The sequence below is a fragment of the Plasmodium falciparum genome, assembly GCF_000002765.6.
Source record: "Plasmodium falciparum 3D7 genome assembly, chromosome: 13".
NCBI classification, from domain to species: Eukaryota; Apicomplexa; class Aconoidasida; order Haemosporida; family Plasmodiidae; genus Plasmodium; species Plasmodium falciparum.
Genome location: NC_004331.3, coordinates 1,598,146 through 1,620,000, shown reverse-complemented (window position 1 = coordinate 1,620,000; position 21,855 = coordinate 1,598,146). Strand labels below are relative to the sequence as shown.

At 20.1% G+C, this 21,855-nt stretch overlaps 8 protein-coding genes across 8 annotated transcripts; 6 read left to right on the top strand and 2 right to left on the bottom strand.

Moving 5' to 3' along the window:
- Positions 1–272: 272 nt before the first annotated feature.
- On the top strand, positions 273–2,000 carry PF3D7_1340600 (RNA lariat debranching enzyme, putative; the record flags this gene model as incomplete). Its single annotated transcript, XM_001350094.1, has 1 exon — positions 273–2,000. The coding sequence occupies one exon, from the start codon at positions 273–275 to the stop codon at positions 1,998–2,000; it is 1,728 nt and encodes a 575-aa protein (XP_001350130.1).
- Positions 2,001–3,195: 1,195 nt separating this feature from the next.
- On the top strand, positions 3,196–6,804 carry PF3D7_1340500 (conserved Plasmodium protein, unknown function; the record flags this gene model as incomplete). Its single annotated transcript, XM_001350093.1, has 1 exon — positions 3,196–6,804. The coding sequence occupies one exon, from the start codon at positions 3,196–3,198 to the stop codon at positions 6,802–6,804; it is 3,609 nt and encodes a 1,202-aa protein (XP_001350129.1).
- Positions 6,805–8,011: 1,207 nt separating this feature from the next.
- Positions 8,012–9,286, top strand: PF3D7_1340400 (conserved Plasmodium protein, unknown function; the record flags this gene model as incomplete). The annotated part of the gene is made up of 2 exons (XM_001350092.1): positions 8,012–8,137; positions 8,255–9,286. The coding sequence occupies 2 exons, from the start codon at positions 8,012–8,014 to the stop codon at positions 9,284–9,286; spliced, it is 1,158 nt and encodes a 385-aa protein (XP_001350128.1).
- A 524-nt stretch (positions 9,287–9,810) lies between these two features.
- PF3D7_1340300 (nucleolar complex protein 2, putative) lies at positions 9,811–12,678 on the bottom strand (the record flags this gene model as incomplete). Its single annotated transcript, XM_001350091.1, has 1 exon — positions 9,811–12,678. The coding sequence occupies one exon, from the start codon at positions 12,676–12,678 to the stop codon at positions 9,811–9,813; it is 2,868 nt and encodes a 955-aa protein (XP_001350127.1).
- Positions 12,679–14,024: 1,346 nt separating this feature from the next.
- On the top strand, positions 14,025–14,201 carry PF3D7_1340200 (conserved Plasmodium protein, unknown function; the record flags this gene model as incomplete). Its single annotated transcript, XM_002809012.1, has 1 exon — positions 14,025–14,201. The coding sequence occupies one exon, from the start codon at positions 14,025–14,027 to the stop codon at positions 14,199–14,201; it is 177 nt and encodes a 58-aa protein (XP_002809058.1).
- Positions 14,202–14,788: 587 nt separating this feature from the next.
- PF3D7_1340100 (exosome complex component RRP42, putative) lies at positions 14,789–15,625 on the top strand (the record flags this gene model as incomplete). The annotated part of the gene is made up of 1 exon (XM_001350090.1): positions 14,789–15,625. One exon carries the CDS (start codon positions 14,789–14,791, stop codon positions 15,623–15,625), a length of 837 nt encoding a protein of 278 aa, XP_001350126.1.
- Positions 15,626–16,446: 821 nt separating this feature from the next.
- Positions 16,447–18,303, top strand: PF3D7_1340000 (secreted ookinete protein, putative; the record flags this gene model as incomplete). Its single annotated transcript, XM_001350089.1, has 1 exon — positions 16,447–18,303. The coding sequence occupies one exon, from the start codon at positions 16,447–16,449 to the stop codon at positions 18,301–18,303; it is 1,857 nt and encodes a 618-aa protein (XP_001350125.1).
- Positions 18,304–18,822: 519 nt separating this feature from the next.
- On the bottom strand, positions 18,823–21,600 carry PF3D7_1339900 (ABC transporter B family member 5, putative; the record flags this gene model as incomplete). The annotated part of the gene is made up of 1 exon (XM_001350088.1): positions 18,823–21,600. The coding sequence occupies one exon, from the start codon at positions 21,598–21,600 to the stop codon at positions 18,823–18,825; it is 2,778 nt and encodes a 925-aa protein (XP_001350124.1).
- Positions 21,601–21,855: the final 255 nt, after the last annotated feature.

The window sequence follows — 21,855 nt, the reverse complement described above, 5'->3', positions numbered from 1 at the left end:
TTTTTGTGTTTTATGGTCAATTTAGAAATATTTAAACATATTCAAAAAGTGAATTCTCAAAATAAATTTTAAGGAATATTCATAAAAAATGGTTTCCTATTATTTTTGTATATAATTAGATTATATAATAATATATATGTTTTTGAAATTATAACTTTAAATATATAAACATAAATATAAATACATACATACATATATATATACATATATATATATATATATATATATATATACCCCTGGTTACATTTTTAAAAACCTCGTTGCTACGCAAAATGTTTATTGCTGTTGTGGGTTGTACTCACGGAGAATTAGATTTAATATACTCGACTCTCGAAAAGATAGAAGAAGAAAATAAAATAAAGGTTGACCTTTTAATTTGTTGTGGTGATTTTCAAAGTGTACGATATAATGTTGATAATGAGTGTTTGAATGTTCCTGCGAAATATAAAAAAGAACAAAATGATTTCGTAGATTATTTTACAGGAAAAAAGAAGGCGAAGATCTTAACTATATTTGTAGGAGGAAACCATGAGGCCATGAATGTTTTGAAACAGTTGTATTATGGTGGGTGGGTTGCTCCTAATATATATTATTTAGGATACTCTAGTGTTCATAATATTAATAATTTCAGAATATGTAGTTTAAGCGGTATATATAAAAAATATAGTTTTTTTAAGAAATATTATGAATCCTATCCTTATACAGATATTACAAAGGTTAGCGCATATCATATAAGAAAATATGAAATAGAAAAATTAAAATTATTAAAAAATAACGTTGATATTGTTGTAACACATGATTGGCCAAATAATATTGAAAAACATGGAGATGTACATGACTTATTAAGAAGAAAATATCATTTTCAATCTGACGTATATAATAATACATTAGGTAATCCTCATACCGAAATATTATTAAATAAATTAAAACCTTATTTCTGGTTTGCATCACATTTACATGTAAAATATTCGGCATTGTATATCCACAATGATCAGAAACAGTATACTAGATTTCTTTCTCTAGATAAGGCTCAAGAATATAAACATTTTATACAAATTTTAAATATTGTAAAGAAAAAGGATTCTTCTATACATTTAAATTTTGATCATGTTCCTAAGGTGTTGTTACCAGAACCAGGTAGCAAAATGGACATTCAAAATGATGCACAGCCTAATCATGATTTGGAGAATTGTCCTAATACAAAAACAAATACATGCAACAATAATGATCATCATAATGATGATTCTATTAATTTAGATTATGATCATGAAAAGGCATTATACGAACTAGACAGAAATATGCAACTGGATCAGGAAAAAAATGACGAAAAAAATGTTGACAAAAGTGCAGATAAAAATGTGTGCAATAAAGACATATCCTTAGAAGATAAAAATCAACATAATAATAACAATAATAATAATGATGATGATGATGATGGTGTAGATATACAAGCTGATACATCAACAAATGTTGCTGATCAAAATAATAACTCTGTTCCAACAAATTTAAAAGAAAATGAGGAAGAATCTTTAAATGATCAAAATGAAAATAAAGATGAAGAAACTAGCCAAGATGAAAATATAACAGATGAAAAAAAAAAAAAAAAATTTTATTTATGTTATGATATAGAATGGCTAGCTATAGTAAAAGCAAATCATCATCTCATTTCTGCCTCATGTGATAAGGATTATAATTTAGAAACACTAACATATCCAACAAAAGAAGATTTCGATTTTGTAGAGAATAAACTTAAAGAGTTGGATAATAAAATAACAATAAAAGGTAAAGATTATTATTGTGTAAATGGTTATAATACGCCAAATTATAAAAACCTCCAAGAACAAAGACAGTTATTTTTAAAACGTTTCGAATTAGAGGAGTTAAGTATATACACAGAGTCAGAGTTGAATTTTTTTGCTGAAGAAATGAAAACATTGGAAAAAATGAATACTGATATTCATAATGAGGAGGATAAGAATGAATGTACTATAGAAGCATAGATAAATAAAAAGATGATGCTTATGGAAAAATATTATGTATAATAATTTATATATATATATATATATATATATATATATATATATATTTATATATTTATATATTTATATATTTACATGTTTATATATTTACATTTTTATATATTTATATATGTACATGTTTATATATTTACATGTTTACATTTATATATTTTTACATTTATATATTTTTACATTTATATATTTTTACATGTTTTATTTTTGTTTTTTTTTTTTTTTAATTATATATATATATATATTAATATATATTTGTTTTCTTATTTTTTTGGTTAGTGCATCAAGTGAATTGTTGTACTTTACATTGTTTTTATTTAACTTTTTAATTAAAAATTAATACATACATATTGATATATTTCCGCACATATATATATATATATATATGTTTCGATATATATATGTCTGAATAAATGTATGTTTATTTGGTATATATATATATATATATATAATATACATATTAGTGTGTATGATATATATAAATATTTCTTTAATTAAAGGTCCAATACTGTTTAAATGTACAAGTAGGAGGTTAATTATTTTCTTATATCCTTCATTATAGCGGTACTTTCATAAATATATTAATATATATATAAATCTATTTTACTAAATGTTGTAATTACAGAGAAATAAAAAAATAAAAAAAAATAAAGAAAATAAAAAAAAAAAAAAAAATATTAAACATATATGTTATACATATATATTTATTTATATTTGTTGAACAGTCATAATTTTCGAACGATATTGTAAAATATAGAGTGATGTGTGTCCCCATGTATAGATCTCACATTGTGTGTAAATACCTATATATTATATATTATATATATTATATATTATATATTATATATATTATATATATATATATATATTTATATTTATATTTATATTCATTTATCTATCAACATTTGTACAATTATATTCTTTCTATACTAATCATACGTTCATAGCGAATTTTTAATTACCACCGTAGTATTATATATATTTATATATTTTCTCTTTTACTCCTCTGAGGAATAAACCTTTTTATAAACAATATAATAAACTAAATTATCCATTATATTATAACAAACGTACGAATTTTATACAAATACTTGTAAAACGTACTAAAAATATATAAGGGTAAAAAAAAAAAAAAAAAATTAAAATATACCTTTTTTTTTGAAAAATGTGCGAAAAAAGCCAAAAGAGCCAAAATTCACCTGAACAAAATGGAGATAACGTAGAACTGTTCAGGAAGAAAAATATAGAAGTAACATGTATTACAAATAATACAACAAAAAAATATATAAAAAAGAAAACGAATAAACATCTTTTGTATAATAATAAAGAAAAACATATAAATAATGAAGAGAGTAAAATATTATCTCTTCAAAAGAAACAAAAACAAAAAAAAAACAAAAAAAATGTATACAGATTCGACTATATAAAATATTATGAGAGAGTAAGGAAATGGAAGGAAAAAAGGTATGGACATGATTATGAAAAGAAGAAAACAATAACAAGACAAGAAAAAGAGTTACCACATCATACAAAAAATCATCATCAAAAAAAGAAAAACAAAATAGTACAAAAAAATGATATAAATAAAAATATAACGATTTATAAAAATTATATAGGATCAAATGATCAAATTATTACATGTGAAGAAGGTTACAAGGACGTTGTAAATTGTGTGCAGCAATACAAACATGTTGAAAAAAATAATAAAAAGGAAAATAAAATATATCAACATAGTTATAATATTAATAATGAACATTATCTGAATAATTACACACCATATATAGAACCACCAAATAGAAATAATAATAATAATAATAATAATATGAGGGGCGTATCTATTATAAATAATATATATAATAATTTGAATAATATAGATATTTTAAAATCTAGCGAAACTATATTATTACAAGATCAAAATAAAATAAACTTTTCAAATAAAACTATAATAAGTAGTTTTCAAGATATGGAATCGTTTCAAAATTTAAATTGTGAAGACGATGAAGATAAATATAATGATATCGATATTATTCCTATGTCAAATGACACACATATACATCATCCATTGATGATAAATGACTTAACACATTTTTGTAATAAATATAATTATGTTTCGTTAAAAAACAAAATGATTTTTTATCCATATAATTATGATAATAATAAATACAAACGATTTAGTCTTCCATATTTTAGGTTTACATCCATAGGTAGAAATGGCACAATTCAAAAACCAAAAAGTGATGAATATATAAATAAACAGAAAAAAAAAAGCAAAGATATAGATTACTTTAAAAACCAATATGATGAAAAACACTTTGATTTAAAAAAGACGTTTGTTAATAATTATTTGGACGAAAATAAAATCAAGGAATATCATAAAAAGAAAACTAATTTATTAAAAAAAAAATTTATTAAAACAAGTATTTATAAGGAACGAATAGATATAAAAAAATTAGAAAATAATTTTTTTCAAAATAACTCTATTGAATATCGAGATAATATAAATACACCTACATTACAAATTGTAAATAATTATGGTTCGAAGGATCTAAATATGGAGCATATCAATAATCCTACCTACAATAATTTAAAATATGTACAACATATCCAACAAAAAATAAATAAAGATAATAATATATATAAAATGGAACATTTAAACAAAATGAATGATTCATATAATTACACTCACACATACCATCATAATAAAAATGATAATTTAATAAACAATGCAGGAAATTATACTTATGAATGTATTACCCCCACTTTTATTATCTCAAAAAATAAAAATAAAAATAAAAAAAACAAAAATATAAAAAAAATAAAAAATATCAAAAAAATAAAAAATATAAAAAATATCAAAAATATCAAAAATAAAATCAGTAATAATAATAATAATAATATTTATTATTATAATAATTATTATTATAACAAAGTGAACAGAAATATATATGTAAATAAAAAAAAAACGTCACAATATTTTAAAAATTTTAAATTCAAAGGAAAAAACTTAAAATATATGTCTAATAATAAAATATTCAAAAATGTTAACCTAGATATTCATAAATATAAAAGAAATATATATGAATATAAAAAGAACAAAAATAAGAAAAAGAAAAATAACAAAATTAAACGATTGTCTATAACACCATCTATTTTACCATTAAAAAATAAAAAGAAATATAATTTTTCTTATGACATATACAAACAAGTAGATTTACAAAATAATCTTTTAAATATTAATAAACATAAAAAATTACTACATGTTGATGAAAAAGATCTAACAAAAAATTTTGATATTTTCTTATGTCTTTTTATGAAATATGAAAAAAATGAATCTCAACTTTTAGCATTAATACATGATGAAGATTTGACAAAATATTCATACTTTTATCAAACATATATCAAACCAATATTAGATAGTTATAAAAAGTGTAAATGGGAAAAAATAAAAAATTCAAATATAAATGAACAAAAAAAAAACGAAAGAAAAGATTGTACACATTATAATAATATCACCTTAAACAAAATAGTTCTTCAAATTTTTATTCCTTCAATTAAAAAAAATTATCTCAAATATTTAAATATATTATATTATAAAAATACAAACATATTAGATATACACACATCTGAAGAATTATTAAAAGAAATTATAAAAATAGAGAAACAAATAAATAATAGAAGGAGAAAATCTTATGAGAATAATACAAATTGTGTATCGCTTATATCTAATAATAATTATGAAAAAAAAATAAAATTAATACCCAAACCTCAGTGGGCTAATAAATATAATTTAAAGGTATTATTAAAAAGGCAAGAACACTTTAATCCTTTTACCATATTTGGAACAAGTGTAAAAGAAGTCAACTTAGAAGAAATATTTACATTAGATGTATACAATAATTATATTACTAATGATGATAGATATAAAAATAAAATATTATATGAATTATATGTTGGTAATTATATACATAATTTGTATGAAAAAATAACTTATGATGAATGGAATGATGTTTTAGATATTCTTAAAAAACACTGGAATAATTTTATTACTCTAGAATGTAATATGATATTAGATCCTTTATTATTAGAAGAAATTTTATGGTATATTGATAATAATAAAATGTATAAGGATAAAAGTAAAGATATGTATACTTATGAAAATTGTTTTTGTCCAACTCCTGATCCAAAAAAAGAAATAAATTTTAATGATTTTAAGAATTTTTCAAAATCTATGTCTAATAAATATACATTTCAAAAAATAAACAAATTTAAGAAATATTCCTTAAATGAAGAATCCATATATAAAGATGATCATTTGCTTTTAAAATATGATGATGTGTATTCGAGGTGGGGTGTATCATCTAATCCAAAAAAAAAAAAGAACAAAAAAAGCAATAATCATAATCATAATAATAATAATATTAGAGAATATGATACGATAGATAATAATTATACGTATAATATAAATTGTAATAATTTTACAAATAATAAACACACGCTGGAAAAACAAAATATGCTTCTTCATATACCTAGACCTTCAAGTGCAATATACTACGATATAAATTTTTTCCAAAACAAAGTAAAGAAAAATATATTTACAAAAATATCCAAATGTGAAAATACTTCATATTGGAATATGTTACATTATAATAATTATTCATTACGTCGTTCAAAATCAAAAAAATGGATATCTCAAAATTATTTTGACAATTTTTTTTCCAATTATTATCTCTACAATTTTGGAACAATTGAAGGAACATATAATTACACCATATAAAAATGAAATTAAAAGATGTGTAACTTTTGTACAAAATATAATGAATTTTTTTTTTTTTTTTTTTTTTTTACATTTAATAACCATTTTTTCTATAGTAAACACCTTGATATTATAATATATATATGTATATATTTATTTATTTATTTATATATTATGTTGAAATATAAAATTATTTTTGTGTACATGATAATATATTAATCACATACATAATTAAACCTTCTATATATTATAACTACATCGATGTCAAAATGATATTATTCTACCTTTATTGTTTTATTATTTTATTTTATTATCATTTTATTATTTTATTTTTTTTTTTTTTTGCTTGTAGAAATATATATTAAATAATATATTCTTATCTTAACAATAATAGTTAAATAGATACATAACCTATGATTATACCTCGTTACTTCATGTCTAAATATATTTTATATTATGGGATAAAAGTTTCCCTCACATTTTTATACTCTTTCTAAATTATTCTTAATAATTAATTTAATAAATTTTTTGTTCTTTTAGGTGGGAATATATTTTTACCTTACCTGTTCATGTAAAAATAGCCAAAATAAAAAAAAATATATGTATATATATATATATATATATATATCTTTTAAGCGTATGTAATAGTTTCATTTTTTTTTTTTTTTTTTTTTTTTTTTTTGAAAGGCCTAGCTTAAAATGTAAACCCATAATTTAATATTCTGACTATTCAGGTAAAAAAAGTGGCTTAAATATAAAAAACATTATTAACAGTTCATACTGTTATAAAATGTACGCATATACACACACATAAATAGATACGTAAATTTTTTATCTCTTAGAACTTTTAATATGTACAACCATATGAATACAATGATTATTTTATAATTTTAAAAAATTACAATTTTTATTTTTAATATTTATTTTTAATTTTTCTTTTCTTTCTTTCTTTTTTTTTTTTTTTTTTCCTACATTATATAATTTATTGTCTTTTTGTTTATATATAAATTAATATTTTTTTTCATTTATTTAAAAAATAAAGAAAATAACATTTGGTGATGTCGTTTTAAAACTTATAAGACTGTTCATAAAATTTATACGTTCCTTTTAAATATATATATATATATATATATATATTTTTTTTTTTTTTTTTTTGTTGTACATTAAATATATTATTATTTTATTGGTTTATTGTTTTTCTTTTAAAAAACATTTTGGTAAAATTTCCATGTATTTTTCTGAGTCATATCAAAAAATAGCTGGGAGAAAAAATTATAAGAAGAATGCCTTAGATAGTGTTTCATCACAAGGTATTTTTGACAACATAAAAAATAATATCTATAATATTGATAAAGTAAAAAACAAAAAGGAAATAAAAAATAAAGCAAACAACAACTAACAAATAAATATATACATATATATATATATATACATATATTCTACCTTATTCTATTGTTTTATATTTTTGTAGACAGATTATAAAATATTGAATCATTATAATTATAAGAAAGATCAGACAAGTACCAATTTGTCAAAAAATAAGCAGAAGGATCACTTTTTTATTCGTTCTAATAATATTAATAATAATAATATTAATAATAATAATAATAATAAGGGGAAGGATATGTGTGTAAATCCTCCATATGAGAAAAACATATTATATTATATAAACAATAAAAACTTAGGAAGATATAAAAATAGTTGTGATCATCCCACAGTTCATAATATACTAAAAAATAATAAAAGTAATATAGAAATTCATCAATACATTCCTTCTTTAACATCTACTATTTTTGATTTGTTGTATGTTAATTCTAATAAAATAGAAAAAAATATATACCCTCAACAAAACAATAATAAAAACATGAGTCATTCCCAAAAATTCAATGAGTATATCCCGATGAATGGATTTAGATCTATCTATCATAATAATAACATGAATAATGGAAATGGATATTACACAAACACTTTTAATAAGCATAATTCAAACTTATATACTCACCAAAATAATATGTATGGTAGAAATAATCTAATGTTTGACGAAGACAGTATTCCTTATGGTATGTATGATCAATCTAATATTACTGGAACGAATACGATGACATGTGGAAAAAATATTCCATGTGATGAAAGAATGATGTATAGATATAATACTATGGAAGGTGTTGGACCTTGTCATAATATTCATCCTATGATTAATACTAGGATGAATTATAGCACACCATTATCTTTACCACAATATAATCCAAATATTAGAAATTATTTAACACATGAAGGATATCCCCCACAATATTATGATTATAATAGTAACCTATATAGTAGAAATAAGAGAGTTTTAAAACAATCATATGATGCAGATAATATCGATAATGAAAAAAATCATAAAAAGGAACTTAGTAGAAAAAATATATCAAAAATAAAAAAAGGTGATATCGATATTAATATTGAAACATCCTCTTCCGACAAGAGGGGAGTTGTTATAGACCTAAACATAGGTGTATAAATATATAAGCAAATAAATGAATATGTATATATATATATATATATATATATATATACATATATTTTTTTGTGTTATGCATCCTTTAAAAAGTTACATCTTTTACATTTTTTTTTTTTCTTATTTTTTTTTAATATATTAATTGTGTGCATACGTTTTGTTTTGTATCCTATAATATATAATAAGGTAATAATTTGTAAGGAAAAAAAAAAAAAAGAAAAAAAAAAGAATTTTGATTATTCGCAAGAATTTAATTATAAGGTATATATATAAATATATATATTTAATTATGTTAATTTTTAATTATTTTATTGTTTTAATAAATAAAGTGAAAAAAAATGAAATTGAATATGTATAGAAAAATATGTATGGTCAGGATTTGAATATGAATATAAATATATGAAAAAAAATAAAAAAAATGAATTTTTTTATATAAAAATGATAAGGTTGAAAAATAAAAAAATAATTTAAAAATAAAACTAATCTGTCTTATATATATATATATATATATATATATATTTGTCCCTTTATTGTTCATCACTTGACATGGAAAAATCCTCAACATTGTCTTCAGTGGGTAATTTAGTGGATTGATTAATATTTGTGTTTTTGTTTTTGTTTTTGTTTTTGTTTTTATTTTTCTTCTTTTTGTTAATGTGATGATTCGTTTGGCTGTCTTCTTTTAGATTTTCTTTTTGTGCTTTTCTTTTTCGATCTTTATTTTTGAAATTTTTGATTTCTTTGTTATTATGATTTGTGTCTTGGTCCCTCGAATGGTGATGATAACCATATGCGTCATCATTTTGGTTGTTTTGATTTTTAATATGTTGTAGACCACTTAATTTTGCTTTAATTTTATTAAGATAACTATTTTCATAATTTTCTAAAACGATTTGTCTTTGTGTGTAGAGGGGTAGGTTGTCTTTTTGAAAAAACATGAACTGATCATAAATATTGTAAATATTAATATTTTTTCTTTTGTTTAAGATAATTTGTATGGAATTTTTGGCATGTGTTAATAAGTTTTTGATTTTATTTTTGAATGTTTGTATTTGACATTCTGCATAATATTTTTTAAAATAGGATTCAATAGCAACAAAAAATTCTGGGAAAGAGATATGGCATACCATAAGACCAAGATAGTCATATAATACAATATGTATTTTATCATATATTTGATGAGATATTTGAAAATCACATAAGAGACTTTCATTTATTTCTAAGGATGTATTAATATCAAAATTTTCTATTTCATTTCTAATAGTTTGATTCTTTGTTATAGTTCTTATATGTTTATAAGACTTTAGTCCATTAATAATACATGATATATATGAAAATAATGGGATATATTTTTTTTGATGTTCCATAGTACGTATTAATAAAGTAATTAATTGTAAGTTTATAGGTATATATTTCATATGGTTTATTTTAGATTTTAATATAGATATAATTAAGATAGTTACCCCATAAATAAGATTATGTAAATTATCATATATTTTAATAATTTTTGTTAACAATTTAATTAATAACATCATATAATTACTATGTATATGAAAATTTTTTAAATGTAAAATTCCTTTATTTTTGTTATTTTCATGATTGAAATATTTCTTTTCTTTTTTATTATTTTCATCTGTATCTTTCTTTTTATTTTTTTCAAGTCTAAATGTTTTATTATTTTCCTCTCTAATTTTTTGAATAATAATTTGTATATATCTAAATACAATAGTATATGCAACATCATGTGATAAATAGGTAAATAATTCTAAAAGACAATTTTCTTTAAAGTTTCTATGATTTATTTGAAGAATATCATTATAATATAAACCATAATGTAAAATATATGATTGAAAAAAATTTTGATATATTCGATAAATAATTCTTTCCATATTATAAGTTTTTTTAATATCTTCTTCTTCTTTTTTATCTTTTGATATATTACATAAATTCATAAATATTATTTTCTTCCTCTCATTATATAATTGAAATATATTCTGAATTAATATATAATGAAAAAAATATATATCACTATTAGTTGACACTACAAATAATTTACATATTTTTTTTAAAAATATTTTCCCATAATCCAATATAACAACCCATCTTAATATTTCTTTTTTCTTCAATATTTTTAATATACCCGTATATATATCATTATTCTTCATCTTCTTCAGATTTTGGGCCAAATTATTGAAAAAGTAAATAATCAGGGGTTTGTATTTTTTTATATGTATATAATTCAGCATATTATTGAGATCGTAGGTATCATCTTGAATATTATTACGATGATTATTATTTATATTTTTACCTAAATTATTATTCCCATATTTACTTCCCCCCCCATAATTAAAACTATCATTGTTATTATTATTATTGTTATTATTATTGTTATTATTATTGTTATTATTATTGTTATTATTATTATTGTTATTGTTATCATCATCATTATTAACATCATTATCATCATCATTCATCTTGTTTTTTTTCTTCTCCCCCTTCTCTTCTTCATCTATAAATATTTCATTACTTTTAATTTTCTCAATGTCCAACACACACATTTTTAAATTTCCCTCATTCATTACATTATAAAACATGGTGTCTATGTTATACAACACATTAAATACAACAAAAAAACTGGTATCTAAATTCATTGCATATTTTTTCTTATTTTTATTTATTTTCTTATTTTTCTTTTTCTTTTTTTGCTTTTTCTTGTTAATTATTTTATCATTTCCTTCGCTATCATCACTTTTTTCTATTAAAGGAATTTCATCGTTTTTTAATTCATCTTCAATAAAAAAATCAAGAGCATCTCTATACATAGATAATATTTTTATAACCTTATTTAATCTTGTTTTCTTATTCATAGATTGTAAAAAGGAATCTACATATTCTATGTTAATATATTTAAGTTTATTACCATTTTCATCATTTGTCATGATACATTCTTCCATTTTTTTTAAACTGTCATCTGAACTTGCATCATCTATGCAATTCTCTTTAAAAAAATTCTCAAGACTTTCAGAATCATCATCATAAGGAGAATCAAGGTTGTTCTGTATCGAGGTCTCATCGAGTTCTGTGTGGGTATTTCTATTTAATTTATTATCCTTTTCTTTATCTTTTTTATTAACTTTTTTTTTATCTTTTTTATTAACTTTTTTTTTATCTTTTTTTTTATCTTTTTTTTTATCTTTTTTTTTATCTTTTTTTTTATCTTCTTTATTAACTTTTTTTTTATCTTCTTTATTAACTTTTTTTTTATCTTCTTTATTAACTTTCTTTTTATCTTCTTTATTAACTTTTTTTTTATCTTTTTTCTTCTTGACCTTTTTTTCTACTTTTGTTTCCTCTCCATTTTCGTCCATATTATGCCCTTCCACAATTTCGCTCATATTTAATACAATCAAAAAAATAAAATAAATGAGTTATACATATAAAGTAAAATATATAAATGTATATTATTATATGGATAATTCTTTTATAAAAAAAAGTTGAAATGACAGATGTTTACTTTATTAATATATTATATTATATATATATATATAATAAGTGACGTTATTTTATTTATTTTATTTTATGATTATTTTTGTTTTTTTTTAGAGTCCCAAGTTATGGAAAAAAAAAAAAAAAAAGAACAAAATAAAAACAAAATATATATATAAATATAAAAATAAATTGATATTATATTATAAATATATAATATAATTTTTTTATATATTATCAACGTCATATAAATCATTCCATTTTTTTTTTTTTTTTTTCTTAAATTATATTTCTTTATTTAATTATAGCACAAAGGTGTTTTTCTTATAAATATGTTTCTATAAATTAGGCTTGCATAATAAAAAAGAAAAAAAAAAGAAAAAAAAAAAAAAATTGTATGAATGAAAAATTTTACCTTACATGATAAAAGTAGTGATATAATTATATATACATTTATTTATATATCCATATATATTATTATATTTATATATATAATAAAAAAATGGTAAAATATAAAAATAAATATAACAACATACTAAAAAATATTATATATATATATATATATATATTTATATGTATATATTGTATATTATATATTATTATATTTAATTTTACTATAATTATTTTTAAGCACTGAAATTTTCACTATATAAAATAAATATATATTATATATATATATATGTATATATATACATATCATATATATTATTATATAAAGGATATATATATATATATATATTTTATTGTAATAAAAAAAGCAAAATTATACTTTTATAATAATACAACATTATAATAATATATCTTATTTGTATTTTTATCATTTAAAAAAAAAATATATAAATAATTAATATTAAGGCATTAATATTTGAACCATCTTTTTTTTTTTTTTTTTTTTTTTTTTTTTTTTTTTTTGTGATCCTTATATTTATAAATAAACAATTGTATAAATTAAAAAATATATTTATAATATTTTGTTATATTTTTGTTAATTTGGTTATTATAATATAATGAGGAATCATAATTTATATATTAGTTCCCCCATATTGTTTTTAAAAAATATATAAAATATATATATATTTATATATTTATTTATTTATATATTTATAATATAGTATAAATATTTTTAAGATGTTATGTATGAGCTTGTGAAATTGTGTAATATAAAAGAGAATATATTTATGTATATATAAAATATATATATTTATATATGTATACGGGGGGTTCTTCATTTAGTAATATATAGGATAAATAAAAAATGATAATAATTATTATTATTCTACTTCTATTATTATATCATATATGGAATAAGAACAAGAATTATATTATTAATTTTTATTACGTAAATTCATTTATATGTTTTAATAAAACAAAAAAATATAGAGACGTAAAAAAAGAATTAGGAGAATACCATAAATATTACAGTGATAATTAATTTTGATTTAATAATATATTATTACATGGATGTTTTATTTGATTTTTTCTGCGACTTCATAAAATTAGTTAATTATATGTATATATGTTTATAAATTTATTTATATAATAATTATTTTATTTTATTTAACTTTATTTTATTTTATTTTTTTTTTTTTTTTGTTTGAAATGAACTGCAATATTTATTATTGAATGTATATTTTTACATATTTGTCTAGATCATAGAAGTATTTAGAAATATATATATTTTTTTTCATTATTCCTTTTTTTTTTTTTTTTTTTTTTTTTGTCATTATAATTTTGTTTTAGTATGATACAAATCAAATGTTTTAATAAACTACACGATAATATTGTTAGAACAATAAGGACATAGGAAAATAATATATATATATATATATATATATGTATACATAATAAATTACATTTGATCATTAAAAATAAAAATTCATTTTTACTTGATTATAATTTTTTCTTATTAGTAAAATATAAATATAATAAAAATATTTTCACATATATATATATATATATATATATATATATATATATATATATATATTTATTTATTTATTTATTTTTTTGGAAAACAAGATGAGCTCGTTAAATTATATTGAAGACAGCATTAACTGCAATATAAGAATAGATGGTCGAACCTTATTAACGTACAGATCTATAGAAATAAATAAAAACATTCTTGTGTCAGGTGATGGGAGTAGTAGTGTAATAAATGAAGAAAATAATGTAATTTGTGGAATTAAGCTTTCTTTAATAACTCCTGATGTTGATACATATGATGAAGGTAATGTAAACTTACAAATTGATTGTCCAGCATCTGTTGCTGCTAATAGAATAAAAAAAGATCATTTACAAACAATGACAACAATTATTTATAATTTATGTATAAAAAATAATATAAATAAAAAAATATTATGTATCCTCCCAGGTAAATTTGCCTGGAGTGTTGATATAAATGTTATGGTTCTTAATGCTGGAGGAGGCCTATTAGATATTATTAGCATAGCCATATATGTAGCTTTAAAAGATACGTTTTTCCCTATTGTTAAACCAAAAAAAGAAATTGAAGAAGAAAATACTTTCCATGAAATTTCAAATAAAGATTATCAGCTAGAAATTGTTGAAAATGAACATGTAAATTTTCCATATGAAAATATACCTATCTGTATATCTATTGGGGAAATCAATAATAAATATATTTATGATATGTCCAAAGTCGAAGAAGAACTTGTTCAAAATATTTTCGTTGTAGCTATTACGTCTAAAGGGAAATGTGTAGCATTCCATAAATTATATGGTATATCCATGGAAATATCATCCATTTTAAATATTACTGAAAATTCCTCTAAAATTTCTCATACGCTTTTTGATAAAATTCATCAAGCATTGGATAAAATACACGCAAATATGTAGCATATAATTGTAAAACAATATTTAGCTAGATTTTTATTTTGAAACAACCATTAAAAAAAAAAAAAAATATACACACACATATATATATATATATATATATATATATTATTATTATTATTATTATTAGTTAATAATATATATTGTTTTTGTTAATATGTTTAGAAAATATTTTGGTTGTACAGGCGATTTATATGTTTTAAATGAAATATTTATGAACAAGTCAGAAAAAAAAAAAAAAAAAAAAAAAAAAAAAAAACACATACATACATACTATATATAGATATAGATTTATTTATATAGCCAAAACGTAAAAAATATAATTTATGGATAATGAAAAATATAAATGGACTTTATTTGTTTTTATATTTCCATTTTAAATATAATACTGAAGAAAGGAAAGAGTAGATATTTGAAATAAAGGAATGGTTTTGAGAATTATGATAAATAAATAAAAAAAAAATAACTGATTTTTTTTTTTTTTATATATAATATATAGCTCTATATAAATGTGTTAAATGGTATAATAGTATTATATCTTAATTTTACATATACATATATTTATATATATATGAATTGTTATATATGTATGTTATTTGTTTATATATATAAATTTTTTTTTTGTTATATTTTCTTTTTTCCAACACTAACATATTTTCCAAGAATTAATAATACAAATAATAATTAATTTATTTGGATTTATATATGCTTATTTCTAAAAAAAGCAACATAATTTGAATTAAATAAAATAGAAAAAAAAAAAAAAAAAAAAAAAAAAAAAATATATATAATCACATATATATATATATTTTATAATGGTTAGTATGAAAAAAGGATTTTTCCTAGTGATATGCTTATGTTCCTTAATATTAATAAGAACATATAGCGCATTGTCATTAAAGGGAATAAAGGAAGGTGATCCTCCTCGTTTGATGTATGATAATAATAAGGTGAACCATGGTAACACTTTAAAAGTTAGTAAGGATGAATTAATGAAGCGTATAGTTCAGGATGTATCCTACGATATTAATAATTTTATAAACGATCAATATGAAAACAACAACAACAACAATAATAATAATAATAATAATAATAATAATATGAGGAGGGATAAGACAAGTGAAAACGTTAAAGAATTACAAAATGATGATACAGTGTATATAAAATCTTTACAAAATAAACCCTTATTAAAAATGAATAATAAGGAGAAGAATAATAAAATTGAAATGAAGGATTCCAAAAAAGGTAATTACAACAAATATAAAATAAAGCATAATAATAAATCATATGATGGAGGTATATCAAATAGTAGAGAGCAAAATAATGATGAGAACTATATGAGAGAAGAACAAAGGGGGAATATGAGCTTTAAATTAAATAATTTAAATAAAAAAAAAAGTAGAATTAAAAATAATAAGAATGGAAAAAAAGAAAACAATATTGATATTAATAATAATATGATAAAGATAAATAATATTAAAAAGGATATTCCAAAAATAGATAATGATAATAATAATAATAATAATAATGATAATAATAATAATAATAATAATGATAATAATAATAATAATAATAATGATAATAATAATAATAATAATAATGTTGATGGTGATGATAATACAACAATACAAAATAAGGGACCTACTAATATATCATCAACTAATGAACATAAAAACATAAATACTAATAATCAGAATAAACAAAAATTACACAGTGAAAATCATCATAAAAATAAGTTGACTGAAACGTCACATAACGGAGATGTAATAGAAATAAGAATAATATCTGATCCAGGATTTGTCAAAAGTAACCATAAGAAAACAGAAAAGAATAAAAAGTATGATATGAAAGAGAAAGATTTATTAAGGATAAAGAATGGAAAGAGGAACAAGGAGTTGATGGGTGTTCCAGATAAGATGTCCAAACGTAGAGAAGTAGAAAGGGAGAAGGACCACATAAAGGGTAACTCAAAAAATAAAAATAAAAAGAAAAATAAAAATAAAAAGAAAAATAAAAATAAAAAGAAAAATAAAAATAAAAACTTTACTATAAAAACCAATGACGAAAGTAAGAAGAACAAGATAAGCTATATCCAAATGTATACGGATAAAAATGGCACGGACGAATATTCACCAAAATTAAATGATGATGAAACTTTTGATGAGGATATGTATGAAGGAAATGATGAGATAGATAGCAATATGTCTATAAAAAAAATAAATGAAGATAAAAATTTATTAGAATTTGGTGATGAGGGTGTGAAAGATATAGGAAGTACAGAAAATGAAATGATTAAGAATAAAAAAAATATTATAAAAAATTCTAGAAAAGTATACAATCTTAATTTGTATAATTGTGATTTGATAGATGATTGGGATTTGAATCATGAATATATCGATGAAGAAGGGAAACTAATAAAGTTGAGTGGATACGTTTTTCAAAACATTGTAAGTACGGATTCAATGCCTACAGTAAATATAACTGATTGGAAACTCAGGGGATCGTGTAGTTATGATAATTATATATGTGGTGCTTTAAATTATATGAATAATATATATTCTAAAGGAGATAGAGTTATATTTGATGGAAAAATATATGAGGCGACAGCTGAGGTATATGAAACACCTAAAGTTATGGAAAATTTATGGATAGAAAAAACAAAAGATTGTTATGATTTTTAAGAAAGAAAATAAAATGGATTAAAAAAAAAAAAAAAAAAAAAAAAAAAAAAAAAAAAATACATACATATATATATATATATATATATATATATATATATATTTTTATGTGATGATAAAACAAATAAACATTTTTTCTTATTCATATGTGTGGTATTCGATTTATTTCCCCCCCATTTTTATGATATATATAAATTTAATTGTGAGAGTGCGTACTGCTCCACATATAAATATATATATATATATATATATATATATAGATATATATATATATGTATATATTTATTTATTTATTTATATACAAATAATTTTCATTTAATATACTTTTATATAGAAAAGTAATTTATCTTGATTAACAAATTGAAAAATAGAAAAATAGGTGATACTATTATAGTAACACGAATGTAAATATATAAACATATTATATATATGACAAATGATTAATTTATAATAATGTGTAAAGGGTTGTTATAAAATAAAATATATACATAAATATATCTATATATATGTTGATAGGTTGGACTATACAGCAGGCTTATGTAGGGAGAATATATCCCTAAAGAGCGTATCATTTTTAATTTGTTCATATGTCCCAATCGCCCTAATTTTACCATCGTCTAGGATAATAATTTTATCCATTTTATTGAGGATATGAATTGAATGTGTAATATAGATAATAGTTTTGTTAGGTATTAATAAATCAATAAGTTTGTGTAATTTGTGTATATTTCCTTCATCTAGGAAAGATGTGATTTCATCAAATATATATATAGGAGTATCTTTCATAAGAGATCTTATAATAGATAATCTTTGTTTTTGTCCTGATGACATATTATTATATTGAATATTTGAATGTATATTGTGAGGCATCGAATTAATAAATTGTTTTAAATCAAGTTCTTCACATAATACATTAATGGAAGAGTTGATAATATTTAATTTATATTCATCATATGAATTTAGGAAATCTGTATAATAATTTTGATATATATTTCTACTTGTGTTATCTATATGTTTGTGATTTGAAATATTATGAGGATCTTCATCTTGTGTTCGATAACTTTGAGTTATAAAATTCGAGGTAATATTATGTTTATTTTTTTGATAACATTGTGAATTGTATTTTGTTGATTGAATATTGTTTAGAATTTTTTTATGGATATTATTACCTGGATTCATATTTTGAAAAATACATTTGGATAAATATTGATAATAATAATTATTATTATTATTATTATTATTATTTTTTATATATAGAGGTACTAGTCCATATATTAAATTTTCATAAATAGTTCTATTGAATATACAACATTCTTGCTCACTGACGGAAAGAATATTTCTTTTTAAGAAATGATTATGAATATTTTTAATATTAAGATTATCTATAAAAATATTTCCTTCATAAGAAAAATTACATGTAAGTAATTTCCACAAGGTTGATTTTCCTGATCCACTTTTCCCTATAATGGCAACTTTTTCACTTGCCTTAATTTCTAAGTTGATGTTTTTTAAAACACTTTTTTTTCTTTCTTTATCGTAATGATTATATGAGAAAGAAACATTTTCAAATCTTATGGATCCTTTAATATTATTTGGTATATAATTAGATTTGTGTGGATACTTGAAAGGTAGCTCATTCATCACAACATTATTGTTATCATTATTATGATCATTATGATGATCATTATTGTTATCATTATTGTTATCATTATTGTTATCATTATTGTTATCATTATTGTTATCATTATTGTTATCATTATTGTTATCATTATTGTTATCATTATTATCATCCTTATTATCATCCTTATTATAATCCTTACTATCCTCCTTATTATCCTCCTTATTATCATCATCATTATCAGGTTTATATTTTCCCATGCTGTTCCCACTTTGTTTATTTTTTGAAAGATTTACTTGTTTGTCTTGTATAGTTAATTTACCTTGTTCATAATTATTTATATCCGTTTGCGTTTCACTTTTTGTCAGATCTAATATTTCATATATTTTTTGTAAACTTATTTGTAGAAGATTAATATCTTTTTTTAATTTTAACATGCCCCCTACACCTAGTCCTAACATGGTGCTGTAAACTATGAAAGAGACGAGTTGACCATGTGTTATATGTTGTGTAGTTAATTCTAATCTTCCCAAACATAAAATGGTACATATAACAACATTAGTACCTATATTCAAGAAGGAATAGAATATAGATTCACAAGTTATATATTTATCATACAAATTATTCAGAACATGTAATTGTTTACAGAAATATCTATGTTCATATGATTCATTACCAAATAATGATATTATATTTTTTTTTTGTAAAGAATCAGAAAATCGTGCTATTTGTTTTTCTTCCATAGTAGTAGTTTCAATTTTAATGCGTTTTAATGATTTTAAAAGACAAAGAACAGAAAGACCATATATAGGTATAATGAAGAGACATAACTTTGTTAGATATAGAGAGATACATGACATTGATATTAATCCACCTACTACAGAATTCATATAACGAAATGTTTGTGTAATACATGTAATTAATTCTTTTGCGCTATATTTTATTTCGATAAAAGTACAATTTACTAAATAATCAGATGTCTTATATTCTTTAAATTCTTCTTCATTATTCATCAGAATTTTATCATGTACTTGTTTTTTTAAACGTATTTCTATATTTTTAATACATTGATTTGTAAAATATATTCTCATATAAGATGCTATCCCCCCACATATAAAATAAGGAAAGTAAAATATTATGGTCTTTATAATATTTCGATCTACGAAATAATTTTTTATAAAACTTATTTTATCAAAAAAAAAATTTATAACATTATTACATATATTTATATTACAAAAGGTATTATATATAACATTATCATTACTTTGAAAAATATTATCATTATTATTATTATGAATATTATTAAAGATATTATTGTTCATATGATTACTTGCTTCAATACATTCACCCATAATTCTTGGATAATTTATATTCGTATAAGCATTTATTATAAGAAATACCATTGCCAGAGATAATAATGTTTTCTCATGTTTTGTCATGTCCAAAAAAGCTCGAAATATATAATTCTCTTTTTTAATTCGATTATTTTTAGGCCCTTCATTAATATCAGCACATGTAATAACCTTCTTCCTATGCATCTTATCATCTTTCTTATTATATTTCAACGTGATATAATTTATATAATTATAACTTTTAAAATATTTTATGTATAAACTCTCGAAATATCTAAACACATCTTTGGACGTTTCCCGCAGTAGGCATAACGATAAGCTATTACCCATCTCGGGGTACAAACAAAAAAAATGAAATAAAATAAAACAAAATGAAAGAAAAAAAAAAAAAAAAATTAAAGAAAAAAAATTAAAAGTTATATTATATATATAAAGATATATATATTATATCCATTTTTATGTTATTCTTTCTTCATATCTCCATTTAATTTACACAAAAAAAAAAAAAAAAAAAAATATATATGTGAAGAAATTTATATGTATAATAAATATACATACATTTTAAAAGAAAAAGGAAAAGAAAAA